The sequence below is a fragment of the Perissodus microlepis genome, chromosome 22 (genome assembly GCF_051167445.1).
Source record: "Perissodus microlepis isolate ML-2025 ecotype Zambia chromosome 22, ASM5116744v1, whole genome shotgun sequence".
Classification (NCBI taxonomy): Eukaryota; Metazoa; Chordata; class Actinopteri; order Cichliformes; family Cichlidae; genus Perissodus; species Perissodus microlepis.
The window spans coordinates 24,675,353-24,692,024 of NC_140481.1; the positions used below are offsets into that span (position 1 = coordinate 24,675,353).

General features: G+C 41.1%; 2 protein-coding genes across 2 annotated transcripts in view; one reads left to right on the forward strand and one right to left on the reverse strand.

Moving 5' to 3' along the window:
• Positions 1–203: 203 nt before the first annotated feature.
• On the reverse strand, positions 204–6,231 carry ncdn (neurochondrin). The gene is made up of 8 exons (XM_084920036.1): positions 6,107–6,231; positions 5,670–5,890; positions 3,491–4,556; positions 2,931–3,100; positions 2,523–2,761; positions 2,213–2,428; positions 1,939–2,075; positions 204–1,084 (listed from the first exon to the last, which is right to left on the reverse strand). Exons 2-8 carry the CDS (start codon positions 5,874–5,876, stop codon positions 663–665), a joined length of 2,457 nt encoding a protein of 818 aa, XP_084776162.1. The 5' UTR covers positions 5,877–5,890; positions 6,107–6,231; the 3' UTR covers positions 204–662.
• A 546-nt stretch (positions 6,232–6,777) lies between these two features.
• kiaa0319l (KIAA0319-like ortholog) overlaps positions 6,778–16,672 on the forward strand; it is a 35,252-nt gene continuing 25,357 nt past the window's right edge. Inside the window, exons 1-4 of the mRNA XM_084919201.1 lie at positions 6,778–6,941; positions 9,164–9,730; positions 13,647–13,822; positions 14,724–14,827. Coding sequence (XP_084775327.1) covers positions 14,737–14,827 — 91 coding nt within the window. The 5' untranslated portion in view covers positions 6,778–6,941; positions 9,164–9,730; positions 13,647–13,822; positions 14,724–14,736. The remainder of the gene's footprint in view (positions 6,942–9,163; positions 9,731–13,646; positions 13,823–14,723; positions 14,828–16,672) is intronic.

Sequence of the window (16,672 nt, forward strand, 5' to 3'; positions counted from 1 at the left end):
ATGACCAATGCAGTAATATGACCTTTGAACAGGAAATTTAAATGTTCACATCCAACCTCATAATGCAGACCTGCATCATATTTAATTTATGATGCAATTACAGCACAAAACTGTCCTCAAAGCAGCAGCTAGTAAGAGACAAAGCTGTTGTTTAAATAAAAAAAAAAAAAAAAAAAAAAAAAGCGCAAACCCAAAACACAGCGTTCTCTAACAAAAATAATTCTTTATTAAAGGCATTTACATTTTCAACAGTTGCATTTAAGAAACAGCTTGTGTGCATTTTCAGCTCCTTGTGACAGGTATAGCTGTCTCTGTAAGGATTTACCTGCAGAGCTCTCAGATGTTTTCAATGATTTATGATGAAAACAAGTAGGTCAGTCAGAGAAACGGGGCACATTCAGAGAAATGTGCACAGAAATGCATGATCCTCCTCATTCCTATTAAAACTAGACATTTTGGCAGACATCCCCAATTTATTAATTAAAAAAAAAAAAAACCAAAAAAAAAACCAAAAAAAAAAAAACCCCACATCAGAGCAAAGACATTTATAATACGAGTTTGGTTTCAGCAGTTTCCCTGGTTTATTGGTTTAATTGTGCGGTTTCACTAAAAGTTAAAAGTACTCGATTAGAGAGTACACCGTTTCTCCAGAGCAGCTGGTTTTACTTCACTCCCACCGACTTCTTCAGCTTCTTCATACTGCTCAAAGCTCCTTCGCTGGATCTCGTCATCATGTCTCCAATTTCTTGTTTGCACACCGGGCACCGCTCTGCCAGGGCACACAGAGCCTCCTCCAGCGCATCCTGGGTCAGCTGGTCAGGCAGAGCGCTACACTGATGAAGCATGGCGAGCATATGTCTGAGCCAACCCTCCTCTCTGATCAGGGTGGTGATTGAGGGTTGGGCACGGGCGCAGCCTCCCAGAGCCTGCAAACTCAACCTCCAGAGCTCTGCAGCGTCATCCCAACTGTCCTCCCAGCTCAGGCTCACCTTCGCTGGACCTGGACTGGAGCTCGAGTCCAGGGCGCTGCGAAGGAACCGGAGAGCTGAAGAAAGGAAACGCCGCTGGCCCGCTTCCACTGAGCCTGCAGAGAAGAGCTTTAGTTATTTGTTAAATAGTTTTCAACAAATAACTAAAGTCCATTAATTTATTTGTTCATATCTAAATGGGTCACATTCGTCATGTTTCACATCTTAGACTAACATTGTGCAAGGCTTAGGAATCTTGCAGGACCACTACGAGAAAGACTGCAGCTAGATTCTTGCAAGTTTTCCCTCTTGTAAATTTCCAGCAGAACTGCTGAGCAGAAGCAGAAGGAGCTTTGGGCCACATCTGCCTGTGTGTGTGCAAGAGTTTGTTCTGTGGATGGTGGTTCAAAACAAAGAAAACTGCACAATGTCAACAACTCAAGGTTACTTAAGTTTGTGATCACCTTATAGCAAAGGATTGAGATGGGAACATTTGTTGGCTAGCTTGCTAGCATTATGGCGACACAGCTTTGCCAGTCAGTGCAGGGTAATCTCTATAAACTGGTTCTGTGTATAAATAAATACAAACTGTAGGGAAAGGAAGAGATTTGGGGTGCAGCAAGCTTTTTAACTTTCCATTTGTAGGAAGTGTAAAATTTGCCATCTTTAGCCTTTTAAATACATTTACACTTGTAAACTATGAGCAGTTTGAGCCAACACTAAGTTGAGGGAAACCGAGGTCATGGCATAGATTCCCGTGGTTACACTGGAAAGCCCTGAAAAACTAGCTGTTGCTCCAGTAGCTAATAGCTTTAAGCAGTGTGCAGATATGTCACTGCAGAATCTCTGTACAGAGCGTTTCTAGATTAAATGACTTGAAGGTTATGCAAAAATTACACCCCCCCCCCAAAAAAAAAAAAAAACAAAAAACCCAAACCTAAGAGTATAAAGAACCAAAAGCCACTTTCACCTCCTTCCTTTAATCTGCCAATCATGAGTCCCAGAGTGCAGCAATTTGCTGTTAGGACCAGGAGGCGGGGCTTATTCACCAAGAGGGGGAGTGCTTCACTCAGAAGGACCTCAAGGCTTCTGAAACACGAGTCCTTTCTAGAAAACAATAAGTTTACAGGTTTGCATTTTTAAACACAGATGGTGTGATAAGTAATGCTCATAAACATTTGGCAGACACTCAGAAACAGACGGTTTGCTTGTCACATTGATGATTATGATGATGAACCAGCTACCTGACTCTCTCTGGCTCTGTAACAGTGAAGTTGAGCAAAGCAGAGCAGGCTGTCTCCATGCTGGGATCCCTTGTGGATGCGGCACTGGTTTTTCCCCTGAGGAAAGTCCAGCTCTGAGACAGGAAGTCCACCAGCAGGGCCGGGGTGTCGACATCGAGCAACACCTTCCTGGGAACTTCCTCTGCTGACAGGTGGCACAGAGCTGGGAGGAGATACCTAGGGAGGAGGAAAAAGGAAAAGAGGCAGTGCGACATAAAACCAGCACATTTTCTCTAAATGTTACCAATCTCCTCTCAGATTTCATCTTTACCTGAGAGCCTCTCTGCCTGTCCACGCGCCCCTGTCCTCACCAATAGACATCTTGACCATCCAGTCAGCGAGGCTATGCTCCAAGATCCCACCCTGCAGGTGGCTTCGGGTGTAGTTGATCAGAAATGGCAGGAGTTTAGTCACTTCCTCCTTAAGACAGGAAGTCTCCTCAGCCAACCACGAGCACAGAGAGCGGAATGTGGCGAAAACGAAAGGGTCGCCATAGCGGCTCGGCTCCACCTTTAATATCATGAATAAACGAGTCATTTATTCACATTTAATATTTTCTCTTTACTCCTAGGCTCTACACGCCAGCACAACAGAAATAATTTTGTGCACAATAAATGATCATATTTCTAATATCACCAACAGATAGCTTGTTATGTTAGTTTTCTCATCATCTCTTTACCTGCTGCAAGAAGTACATCAAGCCAGAGAAGGCCTCCTCCAGGACCCCGAGGACCTGCCTGCTCTGCTGCAGACTGAGGGTAGCGATTGAGCTCTGAGAAGGTGCAGCAGCCTGTGGGACTCCCGGACTGCAAGCCTGCTCTATGGCCGCCTCCATGATTCGGTAACAGCCTACGAGGAGCACAGTTCAGATTAAATGACTGAGGTGGTTAACCTTGATTAGATCTCAATACCTAGAAAATGACTTACGGAGTCAGATGATGCCTGCTTATTTAATTAAACTTCAATTGTACTTGCGCCCAACAAGAAACACTGTTACATGACAACCAAAACATGCAAATGAGGACACCAAGATAACCACTTTAAATCAGCTGAGTGAACAGTTACATGCAAATCATACAACATGAGATTCCAAGTCAACTTCAGCTCTAAGATTAAACTGAAGTAAGAAAGCTTTATAGCAAGATTTAATCAACCTTTTTCCTTTTTTATGAAGTGTCAGCCTGGAAAATAATACATTTAAAGTTCCAATCAATATACTATTATGATTAAGTACACTACCTGTTATTGTGTGTTGCACCTCAGGGGTCAAATCATTACCAGGCAGTTCTTCCAAACCCATTCTGACCTCCACGCAAGCCCGGTTCACCAGTAAGCAACAGAACTTTGGAGGTCCCGCCATCTCCCAGCCATATAAATCCAGCAGGCAAGCACTGAGGACCAGGATTGATCCGATATGTCTCGGTGTCAATTTAGCCTGCACCATAGGTCTCAGTATCTCCCATAAACGGCCCACGACTGCCCTCAGCTCCTCACTCTCCACTGCCATTCCTGCTGGGGGCAGAAACTGCGCCAACTGACCACACATGCCTAACCTGGTTTCGTCTGTGGACTCGCAGAAGTCTTTGGAGAGTCTGACCAGCAGCGAGAGGAGCTCTGGAGTGTGTTTGCTCCATGCTTTGTCCTTGTTTTTACCAGAGAGGAGCGAGCCCAGCAAGGTGAGCCCCTTCTCATGGCTCAGAGTCTGGTTCAGTTCCACCGCTTGGCACAAAGCCGAGATGGCGCCCCTGCTCAGGAGCTGCTCCGGGCCTCTGGGTAAGGCACACACAGCTGTCAAAACCAGGTAGCAGTCAGCAGCCAAGGCCACATCAAGGCTAGAAGAGGGAGGGTTCTCCTGAGACATTGACACTCTGCTTGCTTCACTGCCATCATCACCTGTTTTCTTGCTGCTCTCAGTCTCTTCTGCAGATTGTGCCACACTGGCAGGATTACAGTCTGGGTTTGAAATGTTTGCTGACTGGACTTCACCGTCTGGACTCTGCCCTACTTGGTGCTGCTCCCGGGCTTCCCGTTTCTGCTGGTTAAACACAGGACCATTTGCTAAGATGCCCAGCAGGAGGGGGATGGTGGTGAGGAGCTGGGGACTGGAGGCCATGTCTGGCTCTGTGCTCAGGGCAGCAAGCAAAGCCGTGCCCAGCGAAAGGAGCTCATCTGGGGGTAAGCCAGAGTTCTCGTCCCCTCTGACTGCTGTGACCAGAAGCCGAGCTGGAAGATTGAGGCCCACCGCCTCAAAGATGCGCCTCAACGTGGGTTTGTCCAGTTCACTGGCTGGGCACAAGCGACTTATCTGAGGATGTGAAGATAGAGTAGAATTAGTCTTTGTTGAGGTACAATTTAAAATATAACATCAGTAAAATCTGTCTACTTAAAAAACAAAACAAACAGTGTTATAGCACGCAATTTTTAATGATACTTTCATCTGTTTGCACTTCCTTGTTGTCCATTCATCCATCTGGCATGCCAGCTGTTCCAGTTCAACCTAAAGGTGGTTGTGGTGAAGGCTCTGTTCCAACCAGTCAAATTCTTCCCCACCAAACTAATCCAACCATGCCTTTATGAGACCTTGCTTTCTGCACTGGGGAAGACATGCTGGAACAGAGGAACCTCGATGCTAACTAGTCCCACAAAGCTAGAAGCGTAGTTGTCCAAACCTTCTTGGTGAGCTTAACCATGAAGATCTCATTCACTGGAACCAAATACCCCAAAGCAACAGCCATCCTCCAAACTTTACAGTTAGCACAATGCAGTCAGGCAAGTAACTGCTGTGGCATTTGCAAACCTAGACCCGTCCATTACATTACTCACCACTTCTCCAGAGCAAGATTCCTGATTTGCTTGGAGTACTCTTTTGGAGTAACAACAAATATAAATGTCTTGATTCTGTTCAGTTCTATAAAAGAATATCTAGACATCCAGCAGTTAATCTCATCAGTGCAGCTCAGTGTGTGAACAGGGGCTAGATTAGAGGGAAAAGATAAGTACAACTGTGTACCATCTGTATAAGAATGAAAGGTATTATAATTCTTTATGACAGTACCAAGCAGAAGCTTTAAAGCTTTAAGTTAAATCCAAGAAAAGACCCTTGAGAAAACACTGTTTCAGTTTTTAATTGGCTGGTTCCTTGATTTTACACACCTGTGACGATGAGACTGAAAACCCCAAAATTCAAAGATTAAGAGGTGTGATCTAATACTTCTCCCCATTCAGGGCTGCAGAGGTAATTTAAAAAAAAAAAAAAAAAAAACCCGGAACATGCAAAAAGCTCCCTTAATTTTTTAGTTTTATTGTGGGGAAGCTTAACCCCCAAATAGTTGAAAATCAATTTTAAAATAGTTTTATCTCAACTCCTTTAATAATATTTATGTTTTTATCTCGATTCTTAAATTAAACGAATACTTACCAGAAGAAGAGCAGCCAACGTTTGACTGTCGTTTTTAGCGTGCTTCAGCGCATGCACACACTTCTCCAAGACGCCTCTTTGGGCATCAGTCAATCCGCCTTTTACATCCCCTTCTGAGCCTCCTCCTCCACCTTCACCTCCTTCCTGCTCCTCTTTTCCAGGAGACTGGCTGTTTACGGTAGGTGTAAAGTCAGCACTGTCAGCCATTATGACCCCGGTAACTATGCGACCGAGAGAGACATAAAGAGGAGAAAAACTTTTTCAATGAATTTCCAATCAGTCTTTCGAGCACTGATTGCAAGAAACAGCGCCACATCGCTGGGCCAACGGGAGTCGTCCAATTTACTGGCTGTCAGTTGTCCTGCTAACGGCTGACAAAAATGTACATGTATATCAATTTAACATTTGAACAGGTGAACGTTAACAATGTAACTTACTTTGTTGACAACCCTCTTGCACGCCGCAACTGCTCGTGCTCACTCCCCCCGGAAACACACTGTCAAGCTAAAGATATCACGAGCCAATAAAAAGGCTCGAAGAAAATTAGGCAACCAATCATCAGGCGGATTGTTGGAAGGCGACACCGCCATTTTAGCCCGTGTCATAACGTCAGATAAACGAGGTTATCCAGATTTATCGTTTTAATTTTATTTTTTAAAAACGTTATTATTTTTTTAATATGAAAGAGAAAAAGTTTATTAGCACTCGTTGAGTTGAGCATTTACCTTTTTAAACGGCTCCTTGTTAGGGGGCGTAAACCGGAACTATCTGGATGAACGTTGAACGTTTTCAGCTTAAGACAACAAATTAATTTAATTTGTATTGTACGTGAAAGGAGGAATAAATAGGGTGTTTTCATTATGCACCAAAAATCCACGTGTAAATAAATAATGATAAAGAAATGCCAACTGGTTAAAAAAGAAAAATTAAGAATAATCTGTATCGCAAGAAATAAAATGGGCTCATATCCAGGTTATTAAAACTATATAGCTATTTAGTTAGGACTTTCGGTTTTACTTTCAAATGTAACAGGTAACTGCTCTAGCTAACCATCGCATAACTGCTGTTTTCACTGCCTACTTTGTTTTGAAAATCTCATCACCGGAACCTTTCGTAAAACGTATTGTATTGACAGTCAAGCACTCACTCACGGCATATCAGCTGTATCAGCGAGAGGAGTACTGACCTAATTTGGAGAGCAGGGGACAACAAGAGACGAGGCTACACATCGGAACGAGCAGCTGAAGAGAAAGTCTACCATTTTTTGTTTGTGTAAGTCCGTGCACACATTCTCTCTCTTGTGTTACTGGGGGCAGTTGCCGTTAAAACGCATTGTGTAGGGTCCGATGAGAGATGTCAGCAGCTGTTAGCCTCAAGGTGCCTTGGATGCGAGTGATCCCGGGATTAAACAGGTGAAATACCTTACGGTGCGCTACTTCAACCTTCCCGTGTCAGTGCTTGGACGTCGACATGCCTTGTAAAAACATAACATCTGCTAAATGCGCGCAAGTGGCACTTGGGTTAATACATCAACCCCCACACAGTTGTTTATAATATTATGACAGTGCAGCAGACTGTGCTGTGGGCAGATACCGGCCTGTATTGAATTATCTGACAGCTGAACACGTCTTGTCCTGTCTTGAGTAAATCTGAGTGATTTGTCAGTTTCGCAAGATACATAATGCACGAGCCCACCATTTTGTCTTAGTAATGTGAGGGTTTTTTTGTTTTTGTTTTTTTCAGTGCGTTTACTCACGCGTCTCATTTGACTTGACAGACTTTCATTCATATAGGCAAACATGCACCAATTTGCGCTTTAAGCAGTCCATTACCCGCTGCACGGGAATAAGAAGAGACAAGAGTGGAGCTTAGTCAGCAAATCAGGGTTATTTTGTTTGTTTTATCAGTCATTTAGTTGACAAAATAAAATAGGCCAGCAGAGGCTGAAGTAATGTTCTTTATTTAGTCCCTCTACGTTTCATCTCTGATATGAAGCTGGCAGATTCAGTGAGGCAAATACTTGGTGTTATGAAATTACTAAGAATGACTTTTAGTTGTTGTTGTTGTTGTTATCATATGATTAAAATGTGTACACATGTCACTAAAAAACCAAGAACAGGCAACATAGACCATAAACAAAATAACTGAAAGCAGATAAACGGACAGTAAAAAGATATCACTGATGAGAAGACATAAAAGGCCGAATTTAAAAGTATTGAAAGGACTTTTTAAGGAGATTTGCAAGCCTCCTCTCCTCAGGCAGGTCACTCCAAAGCCAAGGGGACTTGATGGCAAAACCATTAGATTTAAATCTAAGGAGCAACCAAGAGCTCAAACGTTGGTCAAAATTTCTGCTATGTAACTTGAGAGCCAGACCCAGATGTACTTTAGAAGTGAATCCAGTTTCAGTTGCTTCGTTTAAAATACATAATGATTTCACGGAAATCATATGAGTGCTCACAAAAGGCACACGTTTGTTACCCAAGGTTAACTTGAACAACTAAGAAAATTATGGAATATGATCCAAAGCATACATTATCTGTCTAACATGATAGAGGCAGTGTTGTGGCATTGGTGTGTATGGCTGTGGAACAAAGTCACTAGTGTTCCCTGATGATGTGACTGCTGATAGAAGTAGCAGGATGAATTTTGAAGTCTACAGGACTTTACTCTCTGCTCAGACTCAGCAAAAATGCTGCAGACCTGATCAGACAGTACTGCACAGTGCAAACTGAAAATGATTTAAAGCAAACTGAAAAAGCAACCCAAGAGTTTCTCAAGGAAAAGAAATGGGATATTCATCAATGGCCCAATCGGTCACTTGATCTAAACCCAACGGAGTGCACTTTTTCCATTGTCAAACACAAACAAGCAGCAAGTGAAGGTGGCTATAATAGAGATCTGATGGAGTAACTCAAGCAAGGAAACTCAACATTTGGTGATGCCCACGGGTTTAGACCTTAGGCGAAGTTTTTTTTTTTCCATAAAGGTATTAAAAAGAGTGTTTAAATTTATGTTCATTAATTTTGAATCTCAGAATTTGGGGGACTGTGTATAGCAATCGCTGTAATTCTTAAAAAGTGCATGTAAAATTTTTATAAAGCTCCTTGAATTAAAGCTGAACGTCAGCACTTCAGTCACATATTGATTGATTTGCAATCCACTGTGATTGGGGCAGAACTACAAACTGTCTTTGTCCCAAACATTATGGAAGGCGTTGTATATGCAATAAGTGAGAAAACCCTAAAGCCAAGATCTAGGCAAACAGTAAAGTTTAAAGTGAGTTAAAGACTAATGTGATGTACTCGTACTTTCTGTTGGGTCTTTGATTTGTAATCTTATTTTAGGATTAGTGTAGTTATTGCTCTAAGGATATTTGTAGAGTTGTCACAACAAAATAAGCAGTTTGTCATGATTATTCATTTTATTAAATTTTTTCCTGGGTATGCTGCCTGAAAGAGAAATAAAAACTTGATTTTCCTTCCCTGTGGCAGCCGGAGGAAGCTGTGCGTGGGACAGAGAAAAGCTACATCAGCCTGTCTGCGGAGAAGCCGATGCAGAGCTGACTGTTCCTGCTGAGAGAGGAGGAGGAGGAGGAAGAAACAAGTCAAAGGGAGAGAATTTGCCAGATGTAAGAGGAGGAGAGAGAGAGAGAAGGCGGGCGAGGGTTTCGGTGACAGAGATCATTGTTCTGCAACAAACCCCTCATGGGTGAACTGGCCATTAAAAAGTCAGTAATGGCCAAGCTGTCATCAGCCCAGGTGACCGTGTGCACCTGAGCGTTACTGCTGCAGCACAGTGAAAGTCACCACGTGCCTCGGGGCAGCTGCTGCATGGTTTAAAAAAAATCCAGGCTGCCGGATCCTAACTGATTCCTGCACATTTACTGCACTGGATCATTTTCACCTGGAGAGAGAAAAATAAGCAAAAGCGGGATACGGAGCAGTTTGGATATTTGGACAGACTGAGCCGGTGACTACAGCAGAGAAAGAGACTGCTCGGTGCTCCAGTGTCACGTGCAGGAATGCAGATTTGAATAAGGAATCAGACCAGCAATCCAGGTTTGATACTACCACGTTTTCCTTTTAAAAAATGCAGTAAGTAACATAGTTGTAGGTTTGTCTCAAGAAAACAGTGCTGTTTAAACTTTTAATGCTTGCCTTTATTTAAATAAGATCATTATCAGTTTAGTAAAAGCATCAGGACATTTGTAACAGTGCCTTACACAAACATTACTTCTTTCTCTCAAACTATATTTTCTGTTTATTCAATTTTTTTTTAAACCAACAAAGTAGTAACTCTGCAGAGGCTGGTACCGATGGCACAGGGTAATTACTAATGTGGAAGATTAGGGATGTGCTTCCAGCCATATGGATACAGCATCTAGCTAACCTCTTTAGAGTGTGATCATAACAGATAGATATGAAAGCTTGATTTATTACTATATTGCCCCACAGTAGTTTCCTGGTGAGGCCATGTTGAGAAGAGGCCTGGCCGTGCCTTAAACATTGTGTTTCAGGAGCTTTGGTATTTATTTGACAGGGACCATGCACAAAAACACTGACCTCACAAAACAAAGCATGCTTCATACCTAATTTCCATATACAGTCCCCAGAGGATGGCAAACACTATATTAACTAATCCAGCACTTGAGGTGGGCTCGAGTCCAACTTGGAAGGGACCTTAGGGCACACCCAGGACACACTGGAGTGATTATATCTCGGCTGGCATGCAAACTGTTATCTGGGTATCTCTGCTTAGACTTTTGCCAGCCGTTTCCTGCTGCTTATCCAGCAGAAGGAAGTAGGTGGATGTTTGTATACATGGACAGACTTATCCAACTTAACAGTGAGGATGAACCTAGCCGAGCCGTCACAAGGCAAGAGACGTGGTACAGCCTGTCTCCTATACGGCCAACGTTGAATTAACCTAAAGAATGCTCAGGACTGGCCAGGAGGTTTAAACTTCTAACCTTCTTCCTGTGGGACACCAGATACAACTTAAAAATGTATATACATACGTACCCTCCAGCCCACTCCCACACACAAACACATACACACTGTAAAACCTTGCTATATACACCCCCCTCATTCAATATTCAGGATGTTCCATCAGTGTATATAAACCTATCATAAAATGAGGGTATTATAAGGAAATCTTAGCATCACCGGTTACCTACAAGCTTTTTTTGGATCATGAGAAAACATACAAATCTGCACCAAACTGTAAGGGGGCTTTTCCCATTGATTTCTTAAATGAAAACCATTTTTCCATAGCAGAACGTCTTTTAGGAACTTCACGTCCACGTTTCCCTTGAAGCTCTGCTCATCTGTAATCATCTGATATGCACACAGAGGTCTTTGCAGTGGTGGAGGTGCAGTCATTTTTATATATTTTACAGACAAGAAAATCAGAGTACAAGATTAGGCTTTCATAACTGAACATTTTGCACCTACTCAGGATATCACAGTGGTGATACTGCTGTGGTTTCCTTATAGAAATGTTAAGGAAATTAGTTTTAAAGTTGTCGCACTGTCTTGACACTAGCAATAGACACAATAGTGTCAAGACTATTGACACTAGTCTATTGACACTATGTTCCCAACATATCTGAAGATAACTGTTTAGTGTTTCAGTGTGCTACCACTCATGCTTAACCCTACTTTTACGATTTCTGCTGCAATAACCTAAAGGGAACCATGTGTACTAACACAGCGGTTAAATATTGCGCATTCTCAGATTTTTATATTTGCATCAGACGAAAACTACAGAAGTTGAACAACATGAGGATTACACCTTCCCTTCAAGCAGCACAGTAATCTGAGTCTTGCCTCTTTTTTGGTGACTCATTTAGTAATTATTCTGGAGGTAAACATGAAACTAAAAGCTTCCTCCTCACACTTCCTGCACAACCGGATATTAAAGATGAGGAAGTTACTCGGGGTCCCGAAGGCCTGTGACTAAGGGTATTTGTAGCTTGAATTTTGGGTCATGGTTTTGTTCTTTTTACAACAGAAGGGCATACTATGACGCAAGATTATTGGGTTAGCAGGCTCCGTCAAGTTTAAAGTCAGAGTTGTCTGTCTCTCCTTTTACCTGGTTAAATCACCATGGTAACTTCTGCTGAACACATGACCTAGTCAGAAGCAGGTTATGCTTTGACTTTCACTTTAGAATCCGGTTGAAGTGCCACATTTATGCTTTTATTTGCAGCATGTTGTAAAAGCAGTACAGATTCCCTGCTGGGGCGAATGTGTTTTATATGTGCACCCTTTTAAGATGTACCTTACTAACACCACTGAATTAATTTGAACGATTAATTTGAATTAATGTTCAATGAATTTCTTTGATCCACCAACAAAACAAAGCAATTTCCACATCTCCTTCCTTATGCTGTGGGACAGGAACACTTAATAGCTCTAACCAGTTTAAAGCAAAGCAGAGAGAGCACTCAGTGATCAAATAATTAACTTGAATTAAAATGTTGAGTTTACTACTCTAATATTAGTGATTTTCTGCAGCATTAAGCTATTGCCGTCAATGCAACTTTGTTGCATAATTTTTAATGTTCTTTATAGAGTTTAATCCCCCTTTTATCACTATCTTCATCTGAGAAATTGTCTGAATGGAGTAGGTGGCACTCAGGGATCATTTTGTGTGGAAGAAGAATCCAGAATCATACATCATTATTGGAAATAAATAAATAATGTGCTTAGTACCAGTTTAGTCAGAAGGATTTTTAAATATTACAACTTCCACTAGACTGGCAGAATTTAGCCAGGCTTTGGGAGCGCTACATGACGTCACAGTACGAGATGATGCAACAGCAATTTGTCTCTCTTTAAAGAATTGTTTTAGCCCTACGTGTTTCTCTGTCCTAATCATAGATTGCCATACGATACATTGTTTTTATATATCTGGTGTTAATACCTTTTAATATATTGTACTGATGAAATTGTCTCTCAAAAAAGGTCAATGTGATTTCTGCAAGTTGTTCGTTTAGACGGGTCCTAAATGAAGAAAAGGACAGAAAACAAAAAATGTCTGTTGTTCCCAATAACAAAACCTTTTATCACTTACAATCCTCTTTGGTTAACAAACTGGATTCTTTGAGTTTTTTTCTTCAAAAAGTATAAATAAGAATCTGTATAGTTCAGCATGATTCAGGCCTCTGTAGCCTCCCTGGAATTGAGCAACCTTTTTTTGGCCTGAGTTGAAAAACAAATGAACAGTGAGAAGGCCAGTGAAGACTCTAGTCATGCACTAAACTTTTTCCCCCTTTTGGCATGAAGAAATTCTCTAGTTATTGCCAGATATTAACCAGTGTCTACTTTCATGTTCACATAGGCTAAAGATTTGCATAACTCATAATGTTATCAAGTCTGCCTTTAGGCATACAGAAGGAGTAAAGAACTGTTGTATAACTTCAGAAATTTGCTTATGATTAATTTTCCTGTTTCAGTTCTGCATAGTTACAAGGACATAGCCCAAAACTGTGTGAGTCATTTTACACCTCCTTAGGTGTTGCTGTCAACAGGATATTGACAGAATTGCTGTGTTAGTTACACCCTCAAACCGATGACAGATTATAGAGGCAGACAGAAAATTCCTAGTAAGTCAAATCTGCTGTGTATTTATGGTTATAGAATTTGTGGCTTGTTTGTTCTCTTTTGCAGAAAAGGCCAAAAACAATGAAAGGTCCCTACAGTTTCAGTGAAGGTGCCTTTTCTTTAGTTTCTCAGCACAGTATCTCCCGGTAAAGAGTCTCATTTTCATTAGCTTTTCTTATCAGATTTAGAAATTACAGACTTAAAATTCTTTTCCTCTAAAAAGCTGAGGCAGTGTTGGACATAAGCAATCAAAGAAGAGAAGGCACAAGACCTGAATAATTTAGAATACAGATGAAATTTCAGAATATGTAATCGTGTATAATGAAATAATTGAATGATTAACAGCTGAATTCATTTCTCTCTCTAGCCTAGTGTTGGAGCAGCTGAGCCTGTGAAGGCCCCTGAGGCGGCCATGTTGGATCTCTTCGTCAGAGTGCTGGTGTTGGCCCGTCTTCACCTGTCACCTCACAGCACCTTCCTGCCAACCTAACTCCTCACTCCTTTCTTCCTTCACCTTTCTTCCACTGCTGGATTGGGGGAAAGGTAAATCTGACAGTTTTTGGTTTCTTTTGGGGTTTTTTTTTTTTTTTTTTTTTTGTAGCTATACTTTTTTTTGTTTGTTTGCTGGTTTGTTTGTTTGTTTGTTTGTTTGTTTGTTTTTCTCAGATAACAGTTGACTATATCTGTGATTCTGGTTCTGTATTGATTTGGGTAAACATATTGAGTCAGATAACAGCTCTTGTCTAAAGATAAGAAAGAAGAAACTTGGGAAATTACTGTGCTACAGTAGTAAATTAAATAGAAAACACCAAAAATGTGGAGTCCAGTGAATCTTTGTAGGTGTATTGTCAGCAGAGCTGAAACAGATGTTGGAGTAAGCATTCAGCTGCATGTGCAGTTAGTGGTGCAGAGGGCAGTCTGAATCCATTAAACAGCTGATGCAGAGGTCATCCAAATGACCTCTGCTTAGAAGAAGCCAAACAGTGAGTTGCACTTAATTGATGATTATACAATGATTAATTCTCTTGTCAAATAAAACAGATGCATAGTAACAACTGTTTGCAGTTCAGTATTTAGGCCACAGAACTTTAGACAAATGTGCAGGATTATACCACAAACAAGCATTTCACCTTTGCAATATCACAAAGAACAAAATCAATGTGATAAGGTGATAAAGTCATTTAAAATAGCAACAGCGTCAGCATTGGATTTGGGAAGTAAAAAAGTTGGGGTATATCCACTGGATACACTGAAAAGGCTATAATCTAGCTTTTTAAAATAAAAGAGTGGTTTTATTTATCCCACACTGTCTGACAAAATCCAGTTTACTCTTTCAACGTAAACCATAGACATTTGACCAAAATTCAGTGTTTTGTGGGAGTCAACCATGTTAGCGTATGCACTGACTGAGCTGCATTTAACTCTTCCTCTGTCTGCTTCTCAGGTCCTTGTACAAAATGTCCTATGCACACCACAAGCTGCTCACCTGGTGCTTACCTCACCTCCTCCTACCGCTGGCCTACCTCTGGCTCCTGGCTCTTCCCACAGGTAAAGTAAACCAAACATCACCCTGGACTCAAAATACACATGGCGTGAAACTGATAAAGAAAAACATGTGTGCGTGTTTCGCTTCCAGCACTCATCTTTACACGCCTTTGATTACTCAGGGTGGGTCTACATCCTTCTTAGTGTTATTATGATGCTAGGGTACTTTTAGCTTGGTTGGTGTTTACTGTCCCTGTAATCTTAGGCTGAGAGATGGACGACTGTTGGCATCCCTGCTGTGTGAGTTCTTTCTGATGCCACTCTGCTCAGTGGGTTACAGTGTGAAAGAGGACAATAAAGGCTCTGTGAGTAGACATAGTGTGTGTGTGTGTGTTGAGTGGTGGGAGACAGAAGAAAAGAGGACAAGGGGTAGGATGACTAAACAGAGGCCAAAGGGGGTCCTTCCTTTCTCAGACAAACCACAGAGCCTTTGTGTGTTTTCATATGAGGTAAAATCTGTTTTTTCCAGACTTGAGTTACACTGATGTACCACAAAGTCACCCTTGCCTCTCGTGTTGCTATGGTAGCAGTAGTTGCCGGTTGCTGTAGCAGGGTCTAATATGATCTGATGAACTGTGTTTTTGTTTGGTTTTGCTTTTGATACTACCGTAATATATTAATAGACATGCCAAGCTTTCACTCAGTCAGTGCACACTCAGCTGAATGTTATCTTATAAACATCTAGAAACATTGTTTCCTGTTTTTGCACAACACCGGATTTTAGAAAAGGGTACTATTATAGTTCTCATCATTTTATGAATGTGCTTAATTTTTTTCATGAAAGGTCCTGTTACCTTTAGGTATTTTGCATTCTTTAATTACCTCTATATATTACAGTTTTTATTGTAAGTGGTGGAGTAAAAAAAAAAAGGCATCTAACTCAAATGATCAACCAGTGTTATTTGCACATAGTGGGCATTCTTGGCAAAGAACCAAATTTAAATTGTCTCAACAATATATCACTTTGTTACTAGATAATTAAATGGATACTTTGATCCCACAAAGGGAAATGTTTTGTTACAGCAGCATGATAAAGAGTAAAAATAGTACAGTCTACTGTAAACTGTGAATAATAAAGATAAAATAGTGCCACTAGCACCTGGTAAGGACCTTATAATATGAGATAATACAAATACAACAGTGATTAAAAACAAAAAAATATATAGTATAAATGAAGTTAGTTAAAATAGAAAAAGTAAGACTGACATTGTGTAAGAGAGAAGTGGAAATTGCATTAATAAATAATATGCAGCCTGATGCAACAACACTTAATTTTTTGCCCATTTCTTCAGTTGAACCTATGAAATTCTACAAACCTATAATAATTCTACAAACTGACAGGCATTAAAATTGTGTTTTTACCTCAACGAGGTGATTCCCAAAAACTATTAGGTGATAACTTGGCACATGTCAACATGATGTGCAGTGTGTTCTACAAAGTTTGGGGAAACTGGAGAAGCAGAGAACAAAAGAAGAATCGGCAGACCTAAAGATCTATCTATAACAGATTACCAGTATTTGAAAGTCACGTAGTTAAGAAATACTACTGTTAACTGAAGCTCTCAGTGGAAGAGTGGCTGTCAAAAAAACATTCTTCAGTAATGGAAACTGTGGAAAAAAGGGCCATTGTATGCCAAATGACACAAAAACTAAACTATAAATCAGTGGCAACAAGTCTTATGGAATGATGAATCCAAATTTGGATTGCCATCAGGATTTACAACATAGGTCGAGAGAGGTACAACAGCCATCTGTGGAACACAAGGGTGTGTCATGATTTGTGGCTGCATTTCTGCCAGTGGTGCTGGGGATCTAGATTTTGTTCTGACATACAGTACCATCTGGAAT